At 57.6% G+C, this 23649-nt stretch overlaps 1 protein-coding gene across 1 annotated transcript; it reads left to right on the top strand.

Moving 5' to 3' along the window:
• Positions 1-207: 207 nt before the first annotated feature.
• LMNB2 (lamin B2) lies at positions 208-22740 on the top strand. The gene is made up of 12 exons (XM_049876321.1): positions 208-508; positions 9146-9282; positions 13415-13571; positions 13722-13847; positions 17078-17248; positions 17489-17614; positions 17829-18049; positions 18141-18429; positions 19419-19526; positions 20091-20210; positions 20633-20740; positions 21648-22740. Exons 1-12 carry the CDS (start codon positions 302-304, stop codon positions 21687-21689), a joined length of 1812 nt encoding a protein of 603 aa, XP_049732278.1. The 5' UTR covers positions 208-301; the 3' UTR covers positions 21690-22740.
• Positions 22741-23649: the final 909 nt, after the last annotated feature.

Genomic DNA, 23649 nt, shown 5'->3' with positions numbered 1-23649 from the left:
GTAGGTAGGTTATACAAACTGGGCATCTTGATTCACATGGTGGCTGATCTGGTGGGTTGGCTCTGGACTCCACGCCTTTACAACGCCGGGGCAGGAAACTACAACTTCCGCGATGCCCCGCGCGAGATGCACCGGCGGCCGGACTACAACTCCCAGGCTGCCTGGCGCCGTGGCGCGGCGCGCGGGCGGGCGGCGAGCGGCGCCATCTTGGCCTCGGCGGCGCCGGATTGAATGAGCCCGCGGAGCCGCGCGCCGCCGTCGTGAGCACAGCCCGAGCCCCGCCGCCAACGCCGCCGCCGCTATGGCCACGCCGCTGTCCACCCGCGCGGGCGGCGGGCCCGCCACGCCGCTGTCGCCCACGCGCCTGTCGCGGCTGCAGGAGAAGGAGGAGCTGCGGGAGCTCAATGACCGCCTGGCGCACTACATCGACCGCGTCCGCGCGCTCGAGCTGGAGAACGACCGGCTGCTGCTCAAGATCTCGGAGAAGGAGGAGGTGACCACGCGCGAGGTAGGACGGGGCCCCCTGGAGAGGGGTGCAGACAGGGGTCCCCGGGGTGTGGGGTGGCCCCGGAGCCGGGGTGCAGACCGAGGTCCCCGGGGAATGTCAGGGGCCCCCGTGAGGGGTGCAGACTGAGATTCCTGGGGAATGTTGGGGGACCCTTGGTGAGGGATGCAGACAGGGGCCCCAGGGGGTGTGGGGTGGCCCCTGGTGGGGGGTGCAGACTGAGATTGCTGGGGAATGTCGGAGGCCCCTTGGTGAGGGGTGCAGACCGGGGACCCTAGGGGATCTGGGGTGGCCCCTGGTGAGGGGTTCAGAGTGAGGCTCCTAGGGAATCTCAGGGGCCCCTGGTGAGGGTTACAGACAGGGGTCCCAGGTGACGTGGGGTGGTCCCTGAGCGAGGGGTGCAGACCGGGGGTTCCCAGGGAATCTCGGGGGCCCCTTGGTGAGGGGTGCCGGCTGGGGGTCCCAGGGACCTGGGGTGGTGCCTGAGTGAGGGGTGCACAGTGAGGCAGGCCCCGCCCTCCGAGGTGCCCCCAGGGCATCTTGAGGACCCCAGAATGAGAAGTACAGACTGGAGTGGTCTCCGACCTCCGAGTGGTTCTCAGTGGCCCTAGGGGAAGCCTGAGTGAGGGGTGCTCACTGAGACAGGCCCTGTCCTCCGAGGGATCCCCAGGGGATTTCGGGGCCCCCGATTGAGCGGGTGCAGTCTTGGATGTGCCTTGTCGGTGATAGGATACCAAGGAGATCTTGAGAACCCCGGATCCCCTCTTAGAGGGTGTGGGCAAGGGTAGGCCCCGCCCCTAAGGGAGTGGCGCGTTTTCGGGGATGAGCCTGGGTGTGTTTGGTTGTCTGAGGGGGAAATTTGGGGCGATCTCTGGTCTTTGAGGAGCCTGGGGGGCTCAGACCCTTTGGGGGGGGTCGTGAGGTGAGGGGGGGGGTCTTGGGAGCCTCCCTGGGGAGGGTCACGTCTCAGTTCTCCGTGGAACTCTGGAGGGGTCCTGTGTTGAATTCTGGGGAGTTGGTAACTGGGGTGGGGGCTGGGGGTAATGGGGGTCCCAGGGAGTGGGTCTGATGCCTCAGGGGTCCCAAGGGAAATCTGGGAGGCCCTCAGTTGGGCCTGAGGGACGTCCATGACAGAGGGGCAGGAGCTGTGTAGGCCCTGCTGGAAGGATGTGAGGGGAGGGATAGTTTTGAGGTGCTGAGGATCCAGCGAGAAGTTTTGGGGCTCCAGGCGAGCCCTAGGGATTCACTGCTGGCTGAGGGAGAAGGGGCTAGGAGAGCCCCGCCCCCTAAGGGAGTTTGAGGGTGGGTGTGTCTCGGGTCCTGGGTGGGGACCGGCAGGGGCACAGCCAGGAGCCTGATCCCCCAGGCCATTCTCTTGCCCCACCCATCCTCAGAATGAAGGGGGCTGAGAGAAGAACCCACCAGGTTGTTCCTCCCCCATTGATTTTTTTGGGGGGGGAGGAAGGTTCATCTAGCCTCCCTGGCTCCAGAAACAATTCCACGAGAATGTGATATTTTCTTGGGAATATACAACCCCAGAGCCAGATGAGGCACCAAGACTGACCACCCCAAGTCTCGGCTTCCCCATCAGGACAGTGGGTGACCTGCCAGTGAGCCTCTGAGAGAAGGGGCCTCTCAGAGAGCAGTTTTCTCTCTATGTGACCTTGGGCAAGCCCCTTAATCTCTCTGATCCCTGTCTTAAAAGAGCAATCATCTCAATCTCGAGTTTTGTTTGTGGGGCTGAAATGAGTAGGCCGGTACAGTGTTTATAAAATAAGGTGGTAAAATAACGGACAGGCGCCAGAAGGGCTCCGTCACTTCTGTCCTTGCTGTGCTGAGTGCCAGGCCAAGAAGGGGCTCCCTCAACGCAGCTTGTGTGTGCAGAGGGAGAAGGTCCTCGTGGCTGGTGCCGGCTTGGATTCAAACTCCGTGTCTCCCTCTTTCTGGGCTGCATCACTGTGGGCAGCTACCACAGCCCCTGCAGGCCTCGGTTTTGCTGCCTGTACAATGGTGGTACAACTGCCCGGCCTCAGCGTATGGCTGCCTCCTCATCGCAGCTGCAAATGGGGCTGGCTGGGAGGGCCCAGGAAGCTCCTGTCCCAGACGGTGCGTGAACCTGAGTGTGAACTCGCCCCGTCTGGGCGGTGGCGTTATTTATTCCTGAGACTTGCTGAAATGCAGATAACCTGGGGCTTAGCAGGAGCAAGGGAAGCCGAGCTGTGGGCCTATACCTGCCCCTTTGGGACCTGGGGGGCTCCTGAGCAGCTGATAGTTTTGCTCCTGTCTTGTTGTCCCCAGTCATGGGGACTATTAGTGTGGGTATGCTGCTGGTGGGGCAGCCAGGGCAGTGGACCAGTGTGTGAGCCCCAGGAGCCGTGAGCACTGGGAGCAGTGATAAACCCTCTCTCAAGGGTAAGTGAAAGAGCCACTAATCTTCTGGGGGTGGGAGGGGATGCTGGGACCGTCGGGGTGGTCAGTGTGGGCTGAATCCAGGGAGTGACCCCCAGTGGCCTTGATGGACAGGTGGGCAGGGCGAGGTTCAAGACCTGGCAGGCATTGGAGAGGGTGGGCGGGATGCATCAGGAGGGGCCTGGGAGGTGGCGGCAGCTGGGAGGGACACAGGTGTGTCATGCAGAAGAGCTGGCATTTAACTGCAGAGCAACACTTCTCACCTGTGGGAGTTTGCCTCCAAGGGACACTGTGCCATGTCTGGGGACATTTGTGGTTGTCGCTACTTGGGGGGGTGCTACTGGCATCAAGTGGGTGGAGGCCAGGGATGCTGCCAGCACCCTGTGGTGCACAGGACAGCCCACCTCAGAGAACAGTCAGGCCTCACATGTCCACCCATTAAAAAACCCATTAACATCCAGTTGATTCAGACTTATAGTGAGCCTGTAGAGTAGGGTAGAAATGCCCCATAGGGTTTCCAAGGAGCGGCTGGTGGATTCGAACTGTTGACCTTTTCGGTTGGCAGCTGAACGCTTAACCACTTTGCCACCAGGGCTCCTTAGTGGTGGCAAAACCCTGTGTTAATTATTTGGGGAAAAACATTGAGTTGGATCTCTGCTCACGCCATACACCAGAATAAACTCCCAGTGGATTAGACAGAGTAAACCAGGGGACCTCCCAGGTCCTGTGACGTCCCTCCTCTCTCCTCCCCACTCAGTGTGTGGATTTAAATGTGGACATCGTCCTAGGATGTCAGTAGGTCTGATTATGGGATGCAGAGTCTCTTGGGGGTCAGTGGAATCCCCTAACCCAGGGGTCCCCACCTGGTTGATTCTGCCTCCAGGGGACACTGGATGATGTCTGGGACAGTTGTGGGTATCACAACTGGGAGTGAGTGCTACTGGCATCCAGTGGGTGGAGGCCAGGGATGCTGCTTGTTAACCCCTGCAGTGCACAGGACACCCCACCCCAGAGAGCAATCGTCCCCACTGTCAGCAGCGCTGAGGGATGGGAAGAGAGACAGTGTCGTAGAGCCTGTTAAGGAATGCTTTGAAAATGTCATTTAAAATCTTATGAGCGTAGCGCAGGCTTGTGATAAAACTTCAATTCAGGTGCAGGGGGTGCCCACCCACGGGGTGCGTGGCTTGCCCCCTTCTTCCTGTCCGTTAACGTTTTCTCTTCCACATGTCCTCGTGCCCCACGCCAGGACCGCATGTGGATTCTAGAGCCTCACCATTTGGCATTAGTTGGTCTCTCGCTTGGTGTCTGCACAGTGCCGTGGTGAGTGGCCACGTGCTGATGTTCTGCGGGGCGTTTGGGAACTGGCCAGATTTATGCTTGAGAAATGTACTCATTTCCTGCCGTCGGAAAATATCACAAGCTGGCCGTCGAGTAAGCACAGAAAGTTATACCTCCCAGTCCTGGGGACCAGGAGCCTGAGGTCAGGGCGTTGCAGGGCACGCTCCCTCTGAAGGCTCTAGGGCAGGCTCCTTCCTGGTCTCTCCCAGCTCCCGTGGTCCTGGGGCTCCTTGGCTTGTAGCTGCATCTTCACACGGCCTTCCTTCCCTGTCTCTGTGTCTCTTGTATTAGGGGACCAGTCATATAGGATTAGGGCCCACCCTACTCCAGTGAGACTACCTGTTAATTAACTGATGACACCTGTGAAGACCCTATTTCCAAACAAGGCCGGGTTCCCAGGTGCTGGGTTTAGGGCTTAGCATATCTTTCTGGGGGATGCAGTTTACCCCATAACAAGCAAGGTCACCGGCTGCTGGGTAGGGGTGGGTAGGAGCGGGGCTGGAGGCCCTGTGCTTGCACCTGCCCAGGTGTGAAGCTCTGAGGGCTGGGGACAGGGGGGTTCCTCTTTGGGGAGCCTGTCACAGCGCACACAGGTTTTCAGTTCAAAGGGGAGGAGATGTGTCTTTTCTTTCTCTCCCATCCCCCGCCCCGGTGTCCTATTGCTGCCTGCAGGACAGGGCCCTGCTGTCCCTCAGGGCTGGGCCCAGGAAGCTCGAGGGCAGAAGTGGCACCTGAGATGGTGCCTGGGCAGGTCTCCCCCAGGAGAAGTCTCCCAGCCAGTACGCAGGCAGGTCCCCATGCTGCAGGACGGCACACACGCCTGGCCTCAGAGCCATGGTTCTCCCCCAGGGGACGTCTGCCAGCCAGTGTGCAGGCAGGACCCTGGGGAAAGGCCAGCTCTGCCACCCGAAACCTCGCCTCTCCCTGCCCGGCCCGTATGTGTGAGCACAGTTGTTGGGATTCCTTGTGTTGGCACTGGGCCCACGCTCTTACTCCCCACTTGTGTGCCCCAGTCCCTGCTGTGACGCTCAAGCGTGTGCAGCAACCAGCTGCCCGCCAACAACACACCTGTCTGAAGGGGCGGAAGAGTCTTTGTGAGACAGTGTTAGTCTAGGCACCTTCCAGGCAAGGCCTTGCCAAATCATTGCGATGCCATAGGTCGGGGGTCGGCACACTTTCTCCGTGAAGTGCCCGTTCTTGTTGTTGTGAGTTGCCGTGGGGTCATTCCTCTTCACGGCAAGCCCGTGTGTGCAGAGTGGAACTGTCCCCTGGGGTTCTCTTGACCGTAATCTTTGTTTGTTTCATTTATTTGTTGATGTGTTAATGTTTTTTGTTATGAATATACGTAGCAAAAACATACACCAGTTTCTCATGTATGATTCAGTGACATTGATTACATTTTTCAAGTTGTGCAGCCATCCTCGCCCTCCTTTTCCAGTCGTTCTTCCCCATTAACATAAACCCGCTGCCCCCCGAGTTGCCCATCTAGTCTTCCGAATTGCTGTCGTCAGTTTGATCCCACACAGATAGGTCTTAGAAAAGCGCAATGCTCAAGGCAGGCATCCTTTACTAGGTAAGCTGAACCATGGTTTTAAGATGACTTCAGGGGATTATTTGGTTTAAGGCTTAAAGATTATTTCAGGGCAGTAGTTTTGGGGGTTCATCCAGCCTCCGTAGCTCCAGAAAGTCCATGAGAACTTGACGTTCTGTTCTGCATTTCCTCCCTTCTGATCAAAATATTCCCTGATGGTAGCCATCCGGTTCTTCCGGCCTCAAGGCAAAGGAGGCAGCCTTGGCTATAATCTTTACGAAGCAGATTGCCAGGCCTTTCCTTCCACAGGACCACTGAACACGTTTGGACTGCCAACTTGAGATTAGCAGACGATCACAAACTGTTTGTGCCACCCAGGGACTTGGCAAAGAGCCAGGGAGTTGATATTTTCTGCTTTGCGGGCCAGCCAATCTCTGTAGAAACCACTCAACTTTGTTATAGAGAAACCGGCTATAGATGATACGGAGGTGAACGGGTGTGGCGGTGTGCCAATAAAGCTTTGTTTATACATACTGGATTTGAACTTCATGTCATCTGCCTGCTTCGTAAAACATCTGCCGCCTCCATCCCACCCCTGCCCAGCTCTTTAAAAATGTAGAAACCATTCTGGGCTTGCAGGCTGGACAAAAGCAGGTGGTGGGCTGGGGTTTGCCTAGTCTGGCTCTAGATAACTAACGGCCTTATTAAACAAGAGAGACAGGTACATGCGTGAGTGTGCGCTCATATACACATGCACACACACGGGAACCCAGCATACTGCCAGAAGAGCTTAAGAACTTTAAACAAGACTCCCCGGAATTGCAGAGAGGACGGCCCAGGAGCAGGGCCAGGACTGGGGTGAGGCTGGTGGGGCATTCACCTGGGACAAGAATTTAAGGAGGTACCAGAAAAACTCAGTCATCAAGATAAACAGTATGCTTTTTAACTAGTAAACTTGCTGCTTTAGAACAGTTCTAGATTTATAGGCAGTTCAGGAGGGAGGTACAGGGAGTCCCATGTACCCCACGCCCGTTTTCCTTGTTAACGTCATACGTGAGTGTGGTCTGTCTATCACAGGTAACGGCCCAGTATTTGTACATTAGGAGCCATGGTGGTACCACAGCACTCCGAAAGGTCGGTGGTTCGAACCACCCCGCGGCTCAGCAAGAAAAAGACTTGGCTGTCTGCTTCCATAAAAATTACAGCCTGGAAAACCCTATGGGGCAGTTCTTTGTAATACAGGGTCGCCGCTGTGAGTCAGAATCGACGACCAGGCCCAGCAACGCTGGTACCTTATGTTAACTCAGGTCCTCACTCTGTTCAGATCTCCTCAGCTTTCCCCAACGTCTGTTTCCTGCCCCTGAACCCCACCAGGACGCGCAGGACATTCAGTCGTCACGTCTCCTCAGGCTCCCCTGGGCAGTGACAGGTTCTTGGGCTTCCCTGGTTCTTGACGACTTGGCGATGTATAAGTAGTATTGTGTGGGTGGGCCTCACTGGGTGTTTTCACTCATCTGTTGATGGACACTTGGGTGTTAGTACTTTTTGGCGATTGTGACTGATGCTGCTGTGAACACTGGTGGACGGGTTTTTGTGTGGACATGTGTTTCCCTGTCTGGGGAGGTACCTAGGAGCGGAATTGTGGGGCCACGTGGTAACTCCGTTTCTAAGCAGCAGAGGAACTCACAGACTTTGGACAGCGGCCGCACCATTGCAGGGTGCTGGGGCTCCAGATGTTTTTAGGCACATTATGTGTGCGGCCCCATGCTGAGGGTGGGGCAGGAAGGCTGCTGAGAACCGTGAGGGCACTCCTGGTGGACATGATGACCTGGGAGGGAGGCAGCGACCGCTGCGTGGGAGGGCCAGGTGAGAACAGGACGGAGCTGGTGGGGTCTGAGCAGGTGAGGAAATGTCCAGGGTTAATAGACTCTTGTGTCTGAGGTAGGCCAGGCTGGGGTCCCTGTGAGGGCTGCTGTGGGGGGCCGTGTGTGCATGGTGTAAGGCACTCGACACTCAACGCGCTGTGCTTACTATTAGCACGCGTGGTGGCTGGCTCAGGCATGGCTCCCCTCATCCCGGCGGCCCTGAGCCAGTGAGTTCGCCAGCTGCCCGGATGAGGGCACTCAACTCCCAGGTGCCACTTGTCCTGAGCTGCCCCGGCTGGCCCAGCCCCTGTGGGATGGGGCAGCTGTGCCGAGGGGGAGCTGCAGGGCTAGCACATGGCACGTGGGCACAGTTGTCAGCTGCTGGCCCGGCTTGGGGGAGGGGACACCTAGAACGCCTGTCCTGCTGGCCTGGGCCACGGCTGGTGAGCCAGGTCCGTTCCCTCCCTCCTTGTGGGGTAGGTAGGACAGACAGGGTGGGTGCTGGGTGTGGGCGAGGGAAGGGTGAAGCCTGAGCTGGGCCTTGCAGTGGGTGGCCCAGCCTGGCCGTGGGACCCCCAGGAGCACTTGATGGGGGAGAGGAAGGCAGGGTCCCTAGAGGTAGCCCCCCATAAATCAGTGCCCTGTCACCGTCCTCAGTTGTAAGAGGCACCACCTCCAAAAGAGCAGTTTGGTTGTCACTCCATAGGAGGGCATGCTGGCATCAAGTGGGTGGAGATGGGGGTGCTGCCTGAGGCAGCTTTGGGCTCCCTCACGCTGTGGCACTGCCTGCTCTGTGAGCTGGTTGGGAAGAGGACATGTCATTCCGGAAGGTTCACAGCGGAGAAGATGGGTGGCTGTCGCTGTGGCTATCCAGGGTGACTGCCCCTCCCGCCTTCCACCAGGGGCCGATGACCCTTTGAGGGCCGTGAGTCGGAAGAGGGGGCCCAGAAGCCCCTGGCCGAGTGTCCTGGGGCTACCGTGACAGAGTACCACAGAGGAGGGGCTTCATTCTCAGCTCTGGAGGCCTGGCGTTGGGAGGCAGGGTGTCGCAGGGCCACGCTCCTTCCAGAGGCTCTAGGGGAAGACCCTTACCTCTCCCAGCTTCTGGTGGCCCCTGCCAACCCTTGGCTTGTGGCTGCATCTTCACATGGCCGTCCTCCCCTGTGCCTGTCCTGTTTTATAAGTTCACCACTCCTGGGATTGGGACCCGCCCTGCTCCAGTGTGACCTCCTGTTAACCCAGCAGTAACATCTGCAAGGCCCTATTTCCACACAGCCTACACTCACAGGGACGGGTGAGAACGCCAGTACATCTCACCGTGCTGCGTTGGGACCGTGTTCGCATGCGAACTTCTCCCGCCCGTGTGAAGAGCCTGTCCTGGGGGTTGTACGAGGACTGGCCTGTGGACGGCACCCAGCAGCGTGACCACAGGGTGCACCCTTCTCGGAAAGACTCGTGTCTTGGCCTGTCACTCCCCCTCGGTTCATGTCCCCTCAGGTGAGCGGCATCAAAGCGCTGTACGAGTCGGAGCTGGCGGACGCCCGCCGGGTCTTGGATGAGACAGCCCGGGAGCGCGCCCGGCTGCAGATTGAGATCGGGAAGCTGAGAGCTGAGCTGGAGGAGGCCAACAAGAGGTGAGAGCCTCCCACTGGGGGGCACTGTCCAATCCAGGGGCCCTCACCTGAACCAGGCCTGGTGACTGCCAGACACTGAGCCTTGCGACACCCTGGGCCTCTTGTGGGCACATCCCTGTCCTCAGGTGTCCTTTATGAAGCAGCTCTGTCCTGCCTGCTGGGACAGCCCAGCACCTGATGGGTTTAACCAGTGTCTGCCCCCGGTTATTTTGGCTGTCCCTTTGTTGTTCAGTGGCGAGGGTCGTGGTGGTCCAGTGGTAGAATCCCCACCCTCCGTATGAGAGACCCCGGTTCCATTCCCAGCCCGTGCACCTCATGTGCACCCGCCACCCGGCTGTCAGTGGAGGCCTGCGTGTCGCTGTGATGCTGAGCAGGTTTCAGCAGAGCTTCCAGACTAAGAGGGACCAGGAAGAAAGGCCTGGTGACCTGTTGCCAAAAATCAGCCAATGAAAACCCTGTGGATCTCAAGGGTCCGGTCCACGACCGATGATGGGGATGGGGCAGGACAGGCAGTGTCTCGTTCTGTTGTGTGTGGGGTCGCCATGAGCTGGGGCTGACCCCACGGCAGCTGACGGCACTGTTCACTCTGACAGCCTCCTACGGTGTCAGACACAGCTCTCCCCGCTGGCCTTGAGGAGGGACCCCCGACTCTGGGTGCAGTTTTGCAGGCTGAAGTTTAAAACAATAGCAACAACAAAAGGAACGTGGGATCAAAAGACAGCGGGTAGAATGATGTGAACCTCTAGGCTGTACCTTTTATTTAAGGCTTTAGTCTAGACTCAGGGCTTTCTGCACTCTGCCTGGAGTCCGTGGGTGGTACACACGGTGAATGTGCTTGGCTGCTAACTGAAAGGTTGGAGGTTCATATCCACCCAGAGACACCTCGGAAGAAAGGCCTGGCCATCTACTTCCGGAAAATCAGCCACTGAAAACGGCAGCCTAGCTCTACTCTGACACACACACAGGGTTGCCAGGAGTTGGAATCAACACGATGGCCGCTGGTGCCCTTCCTGTGGACACACTTTTTCTTTCTGACTGTCGCTGGTCTCAGCACTTAGAGAACAGGGGGCTCCTTGGCTCCCAGTCTTCCCCTAAGAGCCCTCCCAGAGCAGGGAAGGACTGGAGTGTTCCAGACACTCCCCACGTCCTCACGTGCACATTCGACCTGTCCCACGCTTGCAGAGCGTGTCTGTGGGTGCCGCTGCCCCTGCTGGCGGGAGCTGCAGAAGGCCTTTCTGTCCTGGAGTGCTTGAGGAGGTGCTGCCACCTGCCCCCTGCGCCTGGTCACCAGGAGGTGAGGGACAGGCCCCGCGATGTTAGGAGGCTCTGCCGGGGTCTGAACCTCAGAGTGGCCCCCAGTGAATGGTGGGTGGGTGTCCAGCCCTCCTCCCTGTGGACACCCTCTATCAGCCCCAGGCTCCACCAGGCCCGAGTGGCTTCCCTGGACAGTGCTGGCTTCCCTTTGCCAAGAGGCCACCTCCCAAGTGGGCCCATTCACCCTGTCCACCTGCATGGTCCTGGCTCCAGTAATGGACCACTGGTGGGCTGTCAGCCAGGGTCCCCAGGGACCAGGTAGGGCCACCCATCCCAGCTCATCCCCCCACATGGCATCCAGCTCCTCAACCATGCCTGGTCTGCAGGTGCATCCCGAGGCCAACGGTCACAGCCAGAGCAGTACCCCCGCTTGTTCACTACTAGGCAGGCTTATTAGTGGAAACACAGTGGGCTCTTTCCAACAGGTGGGAATGAATCAAATGGGATTTTGTTTAGACTTTTTTTTATATTCGTTTCCAACTCTTTCTTGTGTGACAGTTCTCAGGTTACAGGATGCGTCTCTCTCTCCGTTCGCAAACTGAGTACTCTGCCATGTTTAAACACATACTGAGAAGCTTTGAGAAGCGACCCTTCACCTCTCCATGTTCCCTTCCAACTTGGTCAGAAGTCCGTTACGTGCGTTCAAGAACCTAAGTCCACAGCATGGACATTCGTGTGTTATGGAACCTGAGTGTGTGTTATCTGAAATCGTAAACGTTGGAGAGCATTTGTGACTTCAGTAAATGATACTTTTTTATTGAGGGGAAACTAAAGTCTACCATCTTAACCATTTTTAAGCCTGCAGTTTGGTGATGTTCATTGTGTTCACCATGCTGTAACTGTCAGCACTATCCGTTTCCAAAACTTTCCCCTCAGTGGGATCATACGATATCTGTCCTTCTGTGTCTGGTTTCTCTCACTGAGCACAATGCTTTCAGGGTTCACCCGTGTCTGTCTTAGTTATGTAATGCTGCTATAACAGAGCTACCACAAGTGGGTGGCTCTAACGAGTTTATTTTCTCATGCTTTAGCAGGCTAGAAGTCCAAATTCAGGGAGCCAGCTCTAGGGGAAGGCTTTCTACCTCTGTCGGTTCTGAGGGAAGATCTTTTTTTTATTTTTCTTGTGTACTTTATTTTTCTTTTTTTAATTTTTATTATGCTTTAAGTGAGAGTTTACAAATCAAGTTAGTCTCTCATACAAAACCTTATATACACCTTGCTGTATACTCCTAGGTGCTCTCCCCCAATGAGGCAGCACACTCCTCTCCACCCTGTATTTCTGTATCCATTCAGCCAGCTTCTGTCTCCCTCTGCCTTCTCATCTCCCCTCCAGACAGGAGCTGCTCACAAAACCTCATGTGTCTACTTGATCCAAGAAGCTCACTTTTCACCAGTATCATTTTCTATCTTACAGTCCAGTCCAATCCCTGTCTGAAGAGTTGGCTTTGGAAATGGCTCCTGTCTTGGGCTAACAGAAGGTCTAGGGACCATGGCCTGCGGGGTCCTTGTAGTCCCAGTTAGACCATTATGTCTTGGGGGAAGATCTTTGTTCCCTCTCAGTATCTGTGGGCCCAGTGTTCCTTGGAGATCTTTGTGAGTCTTGGCTTCAGTTTTCCCCTGGGTCTAGTAGCTTCTCAGCATAGGGACCCTGAGTCCAAAGGACGTGTTCTGCTCCTGGCTCTTTTTTCTTGGTGGTAGTTAGGTCACTCCCTTCTCTGCTTGCTTCTCTCTCCTTTTATCTCTTGTACAATAAAAAGTGTGACTCAAGCAAGAGTGTAACTTGAGTAAGGCTGGGACTTAAGGCTATGACTTGAGTCACTTCCTTTAGTGAGGGTGTGACTCAGGATACACCCTGCACAAATCAAGCTTTATTCACGTATAGAGGTTTAGGGTTTACAGCACATAAAGTAGAGGGTAATTACACAATACCACAAAGTGGGTGACAGTTGCTCAGTACTGGGATCCATGGCCTAGCCAGGCTGACACATATTTTTGGGGGACACAATTCAATCCATGATAACGTTGTAGTGTGTGTCAGTGCGTTATTCCCTTTTATGGCTGAATAGTATTCCATTGTATGGATGGAGCACATCATGTTTATCCGTCATCTGTGGATGGACATGTGGGTTGTTTCCACCTTTTGGTCATTGTGAACAGCACTGCAGTGAACGTTGGCTGTTTGGGAAAAAAACAAACCTGTTGCCATTGAGTCGATTCTGACTCACAGCGACCCTGTAGGACGGAGTAGAATTGCCCCATAGTTTCCAAGGAGCACCTGGTGGATCCAAACTGCTGAGCTTTTGCTTAGCTGGCCTAGCCCCTACCCACTGCTCACAACAGGGTTTCTGTATCTACTTGAGTACTTGCTTTCAAATCTCTTGTGTACATACCAGGAGTGGAATTGCTGAATCCTATGGTAATTCTACGTTCAGCTCTTTGAGGAACCACCACGCTGTTTTCTACGGTAGTCGCACCTCCTTGCGTTCCCGCTATCAGTGGATGAGGGTGCTAAATTTGTTAGTAAAAATCAACATTCTCCGTAAAGGATGTCTCTCATGTCTAAAATCACCAGGCCTTGAGTTCCCTGAGCCTCAGGGTTTGCCGGTGGGTGGTTTCCTCAGGGTGAGTGAAGGGCCAGTTTCTGCCTTGGCAGGCAACATGGGACAGTGTCACCCCCTGATGAACCAGTGGTGGTCCTGGTTCACAAGACCAGGCTGAGTTTGCAGTCGGGTGACCTGCACGGGCTCCGAGGCCCTCCGCGTCTCCGGGATGGCTGCCTGTGCCATGCACCCAGTTCACTGGCCCTCTTGCCTTCTAGCGCCAAGAAGCGGGAGGGTGAGCTCATGGTGGCCCAGGGCCGGGTCAAGGACCTGGAGGCCCTGTTCCACCGCAGCGAGGCGGAGCTGGCCGCCGCCCTCAGTGACAAGCGCAGCCTTGAGAGCGATGTGGCCGAGCTGCGGGCCCAGTTAGCCAAGGTAAGTTGGGCGGCACCTGGTGTCCACCCCAGTTGGAGATGGGGCCCTCACCATGGGGCCGAGTATGGTGTGTGGAGGGGGTGGCCTGAGGAGCTGGGCAGGGTCCAGCAGACATGCTCTCCTCTCAGTGTGTCACCTGGTGTCATCTAGGCAGAGGATGGCCACGCTGTGGCCAAAAAGCAGCTGGAGAAGGAGACGCTAATGCGCGTGGACCTGGAGAACCGCTGCCAGAGCCTGCAGGAGGAGCTGGACTTCCGCAAGAACGTGTTTGAGGAGGTGAGTGTCCGGGGCCGTCCTCAGCCCAGGGCCATGTGAGTGACACAGACGCGGGGCTCAGACAGCAGAGCTTCATCCTCTCTCAGTTCTGCACACTAGAGTCTGAGATGAAGGTGTCAATAGGCCTGCGCGCTCCCTCGGGGGCTTGAAGGGAGGTCCTTCCTTGCCTCTCCCAGCTTCTGGTGGCTTGTGTTTGCATCACTCTAGTCATCAGGTGGTCTTGTGTCTCCTGTGACACTGGCCATTGGATGTAGGGCCCACCCAGATAATCCGGGAAGATTTCCTCATCACAAGATCCATCACCTAATCCCATTTGCAAAGACCCTTTTTCCAATAAGGCCGCATTCAGGTTCCCGAGGTGAAGACATGGACATGTCTTTAGGGGGGCACCATTTAGCCCACTACAGGGGTCTCCCTATCAGAGGGAGAGGCAAGGCCCGCCTGTGTCCCAGCTTCCTGGGCCTTCTCTAGCTCCCCTCCGAGCTGCCTTCTCCCACCTACGACTTTCTGCTCTCTGTGGGCCTCTGGCCCCTTGGGGGTGTTTGGGAGTGACCGGGGGTCCCTGGCTGGTGGACCTGGAGTTTCTGTGCCGTGGCATAGGAGCCCTGGCATCTCTGGGTCCCCTCTTGGTGGGGAACCACGGCCCCCAGCCCTCACCTGGGCCCGTCATAGAGCCCATTGTGTCATCACAGCCCAGAACAGAACCCCTGGGGTAGGACGGGCCCTTCGGGCAGTCACTGCCCAGGAGAGCTGCCCGCCGGCAGGATGCCGATGCAGCTGAGGAGTAGCTCTCGGCTTCGGCCAAGCCCAGTGGGAGCAGTCAGGGAGGAGGCTGTGAGCAGAGCTATGCAGGAACCCGAGGGGGAGCCCACGAAGGAGTCTCTGAAGGAACGCATGCAGGGACCCTTGAGAGAACCTCCAAAAGACTCTGTGAAAGATCCCAAGGAGAAACCCCTGAAGAGACCTTTGTGGAAACCTATGAAGAACCCTGTGAAGGACTCCAAGGGGGAACCTGTGAAGGATATTGAGGGGGAACCTGTGAAGGACCCCGAGGGGAAACCCATGAAGGACCCCGAGAGGGAACCTGTGAAGGATCCTGAGAGTGAATCCGTGAAGGACCCTATGAAGGAATCCGAGGGGAAACCTGTGAAGGACCCCAAGGGGGACCTTATGAGGGATATTGGGGAACCTGTGAAGGACCTCGAGGGGGAATCAGTGAAGGACCCCAAGGAGAAACCTGTGAAGAATCCCGAGGAAAAACCCATGAACAGACCTTTGAGGAAACCCATGAAGGACCCTGAGAGGGAACCTGTGATGGATCTTGAGAGTGAATCTGTAAAGGACCCCAAAGGGAAACCCATGAAGGACCCCGAGAGGGAGCCTGTGAAGAATCCCAAGAGTGAATCTGTGAAGGACCCTGTGAAGGACTCCAAGGGGGAACCTGTGAAGGACGCTGAGAGGGAACCTGTGAAGGACGCTGAGAGGGAACCTGTGAAGAGACCTTGGAGGGAACCCGTGAAGGACCCTGAGAGGGAATCTGTGAAGGACTCCAAGGGGGAACCTGTGAAGGACCCTGAGGGAAAACCTGTGAAGAGACCTTGGAGGGAATTCGTGAAGGACCCTGAGAGGGAACCTGTGAAGGCTCCTGAGGAGAAACCCATTACGAACCCCGAGAGAAAGAGACTCTTGAAGGGACCCCCGAAGGAACCTATGAGAAAACCTAACCGGGAAACTGTGAAGGACCCTGAGGGAAAACCTGTGAAGGAACCCAAGGGAGAACCTGTGAAGGACCTTGAGGGGAAACCTGTGAAGGAACTCTTGAGGGGGCCCATGAAGAACCCCGAGGGGGATCCCTTGAAGAATCCCAAGAGGCAAACCATGAAGAGACCCTTGAGGGAACCTATGAAGGACCCTGAGGGGGAACCTGTGAAGAGACCCTTGAGGAGACACCTTAAGAAACCCATGAAGGAACAGCCTGTGAGGGAGCCTGTGAAGGGACCCATGAAGAGACCTGTGAAGAAAACCATGATGGGACCCAAGAAGGGACCTGTGAAGAGACCCATGAGGAAACCCAGGAAGGGCTCCTTGAAGGGGCCACTGAGAGGAACTGTGAGGAGTTCCCGGAGGAAAACCATGAGGAGTGTCATGAAGAGTATGACGCATGGAGCCATGAGGGGCACCATAAAGGTGGGTTATTGTTTTTATAAACCAATTGCACAAGTAACATGTGACTGGATCTCTGTGATAGAAAATGAAGGTTTCCCGCCCCTTCCTGAGACCTATGGGGCCACCATCTGCTCTGCACTTGGCCCTCCTGCCACTCGCTCTTGGCCTCCCGGAGGTTGGGCCAGCTTCTCTTATGGCACACGTGCCGCCAGTAGGCTGTTCTCCAAGTCTCTGCAGAGCAGGACAGCACCCTGAGGACTGGGCTTCCGTTCCCATTAGCTGGTTCATTTCGGCACCGGTGTCACTGTCACATCCACCCCTGTCCTGAGGCTGGATCTCTGCTGTCCCTTGGTACCTGGGAAAGGTTCATCCAGTAATTCTTTCCTTCATTCCTTTTTCTTCTAAATAATGGCTCCGTTGCTATAAAATTGACATATCACAAAGCCCGCCCTTTAAAGTGTACAATTCAGTGTTTTTAATATGTTTAGAGTTGATCAACCATCACCACTGTCTAATTCCAGACCATTCCGTCACTCTAAAAAGAAACCCCGTAGCATTAGCAGTCACTCCTGATGCCGCCTCTGCCATCCTCTAGGCAACCACTAACTCCCTGTCTCTATGGATTTGCCTGTTCTGAACATTTCACATCGATGGAATCAGACAGCACTTGTCTCTTTGTGCCTGGCTTCTCTCACCGAGCACCATGTTTCTGAGCTTCATCCGTGTTGGACCGTGTGTCAGAGCCTTATTCCTTTTTACAGCTGAGCAGTACCCTACTGTGTGGGGGGACCACATTGTGTTTCTCCATCATCCATGGATGGGCATTTGGGTTATTTCCACTTCCCAGTGATCGTGAGTTGTGCTGCTGTGAGCGTGTGGGTGTCAGTTGGTGGCCCATGAACGAGTGACCAGGTGGTTCCCAGCAGTCATTCTGTGCCTGGGTCAAGCCCAGGGGTGGACTGGACACAGCCCAGTAAGGGTGGTCATGCCCAGCCCCCTTTTCTGCCCTGCCTTACCCTCTTCCGGGCCTGGGGCCACCTCACGGGCTCGGGCCTGTCCCTTAGGAGGTGCGAGAGACGCGACGGCGGCATGAGCGCCAGCTGGTGGAGGTGGACAGCAGCCGGCAGCAGGATTATGACTTCAAGATGGCTCAGGCACTGGAGGAGCTGCGCAGCCAGCATGATGAGCAAGTGCGGCTCTACCGGCTGGAGCTGGAGCAGACCTACCAGGCCAAGGTGGGTGCGGGCGGGGGGACTTGGGTGGGGGCTGGATAAGCAAGTGTGGCTGGAGCAGACCTGCCAGGCCAAGGTGGGCACAGGTGGGGTGTGTAGGCAGGCGGGGGGATGTGGGTGGGTGGTTGGAGGGGTGTGCTGGACCAGATGAAGCAGACTTACCAGGCCAAGGTGGGCATGGGAGGCAGATCTTTGTCCCCTCCCTCAGGGCGGTACCCCTGACCACCCATCTTGCCCCCGCAGCTGGAGAACGCCAAGCTGAGCTCTGACCAGAACGATAAGGCAGCCAGTGCGGCCCGCGAGGAGCTGAAGGAGGCCCGCGTGCGGGTTGAGTCCCTCAGCTACCAGCTCTCCAGCCTCCAGAAGCAGGTAACCCTGAGGGTCTCCCCCATGGGGCCCCCCAGGAGGTCATGGACCCCTGCCCTGAGTGGTTGATGAGGCGTGTCCCCCCAGTGTCAGATGGCTCCTGGTGACTCCATGCTGTGGTGACTGGCAGGTGTCCTTCCCTTCCGTCCTTTGGCCCCGGCCGGTTGTCGCAGCCCCCTGGGTCTGTCAGACCTGACCTATCCCCACACCCCCCCAGGCCAGTGCAGCTGAGGACCGGATCCGGGAGCTGGAGGAGACGATAGCCGGGGAGAGGGACAGGTTCCGGAAGATGCTAGATGCCAAGGAGCGGGAGATGACGGAGATGCGGGACATGATGCAGCAGCAGCTGGCCGAGTACCAGGAGCTGCTGGATGTGAAGCTGGCCCTGGACGTGGAGATCAGTGCCTACCGCAAGCTGCTGGAGGGCGAGGAGGAGAGGTGGGGCCGCAGGAGATGGGGTGAGAGAGGGGCTGGGCCGGCCGGGTGGTGGCTCCTGCTACCCATCAGTGACGCCGCCTCGTCCCCACAGGCTGAAGCTGTCCCCCAGCCCGTCCTCGCGGGTGACCATCTCCCGGGCCACCTCCAGCAGCAGCAGCAGCAGCATGTCCACCGCGGGGCGCCCGGGCCGCAGCAAGCGGAAGCGGCTGGAGGTGGAGGAGGCGCTGGGCTCGGGCTCGAGCGGCATCGGCACTGGTGGCAGCTCCAGCAGTGCCAGCAGCTTCCAACTGGCGCAGCAGGCGTCGGCCACCGGCAGCATCAGCATCGAGGACATCAACCTGGAGGGCAAGTTCGTGCAGCTGAAGAACAACTCAAACAAGGTCAGGGCTCCTTGCGGCGGAGGGGCCGCCACAGGTCTGGCTTCATGGGAGCCCTGAGTCGTCTCTTCCAGGACTGGTCTCTGGGGTCCCCCGTGGGGTCTGGGTTCACGGGAGCCCCGTGTTGGTCACTTCCAGGACCGGCCTCTGGGGTCCACTGTGGGTGGTTGGGCCACGGGGTCTGGGTTCACAGGAGCCCCATGTCGGTCTCTTCCAGAACTGGTCTCTGGGGTCCACCATGGGGGTGTGGGCCGTGGGGTCTGGCTATAGGGGAGCCATGTCTCTCTTCCAGGACCGGTCTTTGGGGGGCCGCCATTGGGGGAGGAGGGCAGGAGATCTGGGCTCATGGGAGCCTGTGTCCATCTTTTCCAGGACAGTCTCTGGGAGGGCCATTGTGGGTGGGCCATGGGGGTCTGGCTACATGGAGCTGTGTTTGTCCTTTTCAGGACCAGTCTCTGCGGGGCCATCGTGAGGGAGGTGGGCTGCAGGGTCTGGCTATTGGAGCTGTATCTGTCTCTTCCAGGACCAGTCTCTGAGGGGGCCACCGTCGGGGAGGTGGGCTGTGGGGTCTGGGTTCACGGAGCTGTCTGTTCCAGGACCCGTCTCTGGGGGACCACCATGGGGGAGGTGGGCTGTGGGGTCTGGGTTCACAGAGCTGTGTTTTTTCTCTTGCAGGACCAGTCTCGGGGTGGGGGGGGGCGCTGTGGGGGAGGTGGGCTGCAGGGTCTGGGTTCACGGAGCCGTCTGTCTGTCCCAGGACCAGTCTCTGGGGGGTCACCGTGGGGAAGGTGGGCTGCGGGGTCTGGGTTCATGGAGCCGTCTGTCCCAGGACCAGTCTCTGCGGGGGGGCCACCGTGGAGGGGGGTGGGCTGTGGGGTCTGGCTACACGGAACTGTCTGTCTGTCCCAGGACCGGTCTCGGGGGGGGGGGCATCGTGGGGGAGGTGGGCTGCAGGGTCGGGGTTCACGGAGCCGTCCGTCTGTCTGTCCCAGGACCAGTCTCTGGGTAACTGGAGGATCAAGAGGCAGGTGGTAGAAGGGGATGAAATCGCCTACAAGTTCACTCCCAAGTACGTTCTTCGGGCTGGACAGACGGTCACGGTAGGTGGCGTGGGCTGTGGACTGTAGTGGGTGGTTGTGGTGGGAGGTAGGATGGTTGCTGGGCTCGGAGACGGTAGCCAAAAGGGGCCACCACTGGGGATGTGGGAGGTGACATTGGTGACAGCCACACAGGTGACAGGCTATGAGGTGGTCGGTGGAATAGGCAGGATGGGGCTCAGTGGCAGGAGCCAGGCCATTATCGAGGCAGTGTGAGCCGCTGCCATCTGGGACCCTCCAAGTCCTTCATGTCCCAAAGAGGAAACTGAGGCACAGAGAACCTGTATGACCTGCCAGGGCCCTATGGTGAAGGCGGGGGTGGAATTCAGGCCATCTGGACAGGGAGCGGTAGTGACAAGTATGGACCTTGGCACCCAACAAGCTGCCTTTGAGACCCCAGCTTGGCCCTATTTGGAGCCCTTCAGCACCCTGAACCTCAGTCTCTTTATCTGTACACTGGGCACCACAATTCCTGGACCTGAGAATGGCCAAAAGGATTAAACACCTTGGGTGTGGAAGGGCTGCATGGCAGGGGACACTGACCGGGGGTCCTTCCTGTATCCTCAGGTGTGGGCCGCAGGGGCGGGGGTGGCACACAGTCCTCCTGCCACGCTCGTGTGGAAGAGCCAAAACAGCTGGGGCACAGGCACGAGCTTCCGGACCATCCTGGTCAATGCTGACGGAGAGGTGGGTATGCGGCTGGGCGGGAGGCAGGGAGGTGTGGCCATAGCACCCTTCACCTGTCTGTGGGCCTGCTCACTGCTAGCCCTCCCTTGTCCAACCTGGCTGCTGGAGTCCAGGTGGACCCTGGGCCCTGCCTGGCCACCTGCGTGCACAGCAGGGCTTGTACAGAGCTGCCTGACTCCACAACGTGCTCCACTGGCTAGTCCAGCCCTGCCTGGGGGTGGCCCTCAGAGGTGGGGTGCCCTGCCCAGCCCTGCCTGGGATGGCCCTCTGGGATGGGGTGCCCTGCCCAGCCCTACCCGGGATGGCCCTCTGGGATGGGGTGCCCAGCCCTGCCCGGGGTGGCCCTCTGGTGGGGTGCCCTGCCCAGCCCTGCCCGGGGTGGCCCTCAGGGGTGGAGTGCCCAGTGCTGTTGTCTGAAACAGGAGGTGGCGATAAGAACCGTGACGCAGTCCTCGGTGCGGGAGACCGAGAATGGGGAGGAGGAGGAAGAGGAGGCCGAGTTCGGCGAGGAGGATCTTTTCCACCAACAGGTAGAGGCCCCATGCCCGCTCACCACCACCGCATACACCCACACGTACACACATCCGTGTATGCACGCCCACATATGCACACACACACACACCAACAGGTAGAGGCCCCGTGCCCTTGCACGCCCGCCGCATACATCCGCACGCGCACACACACTTACGTGTACAGAGATACACACATACCCATATACACACAGATCCCAACCCACACAAACCTGTATACACACACGCTTACATGAATAGACACCATATATACGCGTGCTCACATGTACACTCAGCTACACGTGCACACCCCCAACTCACAGACATCCATATCTGACCACGTATCCTCATTCACACATACACACTCGCACGCCACATCCCCTACACACACACAGACACACACACTGTTCCCACCCGTGTGTACACCCCACACAGATATACATACCCGCACACACACACCTGCACACACGTTCTGGCTCGCTCTCTGTGCCCTGGCCCCTGTGGGCAGCACGGGGCCCTCGGCTCTCTGCACGCTGTCCATCACCACATCGCCTGCGCCCTAAGATACTGGTGGTGTTAAATATGGCTTTTGGGAGAAAGATGAAGAATGACAATCCTATTAATTGTATACATTGTAAGACTCCTGGTTTCTGAAACAGCAGTGTGACGAGCGGGACAGTGTGACGAGAGGAACAGTGGCGAGCAGGACAGTGTGATGAGCACTGTAGCTCAGTTGAGATAATGAAGGCAGAAAAGTTCTGGAAGTAGAGACGGTCATAGCTGAAGCCGCTGACTGCCATCTGGTGGGGAGTAGAACTTTCTGGGGTGGCCCAGCCCATTTTCTCCCTCACGGGCCCTGGGTGGGGTGCCCAGCCTCCTGCTGGCCTCCAGGACTCCCCCTAACCACAGCCACGTTCCTTCGTTCCAGGGGGATCCGAGGACCACCTCTAGGGGCTGCCGCGTGATGTGAACGGAACGCTCCCTGTCTACGCGTCTTTCTCTTTACCCAGAGCCACTGAAAATTATTTTTATATCATTGGCTTTCTTTAGTCCTTGATACATTTCTAGAGAATTTTTAAGCAACTGCCAGGACATGGGAGGGGTCTCTGGATCTTTGTCGTCTTTGGTTCCTCAGACCCTCCTTCCATCACCGCTGTCCGGGGGGCACTGTTCGCCCCATTTTACCACCTGGTTGAATTCGAGGCCCAGGGCCAGGAACCTACAGGCTAAAAGGGAGATAGGTGGGTCAGGCTGGGGAGCCTGCTGGGGGCTAGGAGGGGGCAGGGACAGGCCCCTTGGGCCTTGAGGTAGACAGAGTCTGAAACTGTTAAGGAATTCAATATTCTCATTTCTGCTTTTAAGCTTTTGAAAACCAAATTCAGGACCCAGGTTATGGCCTGGGAAGGGGGTGCAGGGGTTATAAACAAGCCTGCCGAGTTCCGTTGCTCTGTGTCAGCGTCTCTGGGTCAGGTGTTGAAGCAGCTGGGACGCAGCGAGCCCGTGGGGCAAGTGTTTGCCGCCTGGCCTGGCCTCCCAGGGCTCCTTGTCGCCACCGCTTTGTCGGCTGGGGTGGCAGATGGGGTTTCTCTGCCTGACCATCGGGCCATTCTCCAGGCTGGGGGTCACCTGAGATTCCACCCTTGGCTGCCTGACCGTCACACTTCAGGGCCTTGGTTCAGGAGCTTTCTGTGGTCCCTAACGCTGCAGCTCCCACAGGGCAGGAGGGGAGGACACCGGGATGAGGGACAGACCACTCTTAGACTTGACGCCGAGGTCATCAGAGAGGGTACTGTCTGAGGGTGCAGATGGGACAGGCCACCTCAGTGACCTCAGACACACATACCCGTTTCAGAACACGTGTCCTCACAGAACGCAGCCAGCTGTGACACCGCCTGCGGGACGCTGGCTTAGGGTGACCTCGCTTCCTTCCCCGCTGCCCAGCTCCCCTGGTCCATGTAGCGTGGGCTGAGCAGCACCACCTCTCCCCTAGCCTGGACGTACACACACACACACACACACACACACACACACACACATCCATCCCGTAGTTTCTATCTGTAGCTTCCTCGCTGAAGTGGTGTTTCTCAGATGTGCAAATGCCAGTTGACCCCTAAATCGATGGCTCCGGAGCTCCCAGCCCCTGCCCCCCTAGCTGCTAGGCCCCCCACTGACCTCGCCTGCATCTGCATTTCCGTTGACGCCCCTCCTACTCAGATACACAGAAGTTATTTTTTTAATGGATATTTATTTTTTTACATTGGTCAGTACGCAGATCGCTGGGATCCCACATCAGGGTCCAAGGGCAGGCTCCAAGCCCCCAAACGGCAGACTCCCTTCAGAAAGCGCAGCTCAAGTCTTAACGATGCCGCACTGAGCCATGGGTGTGTGCTGTCCCCTGGGCGGAGGGGTGTCCCTGGCCCCCCCCAGGGGTGATAGGGAGTGCTTGCAAAATAGCTCTGCTTGCCCTGGGCGCCCCCCATCTTCCTTTGCTTCTGCTCTGCGCCCCCTCCGTGTCTGCCTTCCTCGGGGATTGCTGGTGGTGAGGAGGAAGCCAAGGCTGAGTCCCAGGCCAGGAACAGCCGGTGCTGCTCCTGCATCTGGCATTTGCTGGCCACCTCCTGCTTCTAGAAGTAGTGGGCTCACCATGGTGACCCTAAGTCCCCTGGGCGCAGTGCTCTTGGTACAAGGAGGTGTGTGTCACCCAAACACTTCCTGGGGCAAGGCCCAGACCTCGTGACACATCTGTGCTCCATGTTGGTTTACCAGGGCCTCCTGAAGCTGCGTGGCTCCCCTCCCCACTGGTAGGGCAGAAACCATGTGGGCCTGATATGCTGGCTTTGATGTTTCAGAAGGTTCTGGAGGGGAAAGCCTGCCTGGGCTCAACCCCTCCTTCCGTGTTCCTGGAGCCTAAGCTGGTTGGTGGAATTTGG

This window comes from Elephas maximus, chromosome 3 (assembly GCF_024166365.1).
Source record: "Elephas maximus indicus isolate mEleMax1 chromosome 3, mEleMax1 primary haplotype, whole genome shotgun sequence".
Lineage (NCBI taxonomy): Eukaryota > Metazoa > Chordata > Mammalia > Proboscidea > Elephantidae > Elephas > Elephas maximus.
Note: the sequence above shows the minus strand (reverse complement) of the source record. Positions and strands in the feature narration are given on the sequence as shown.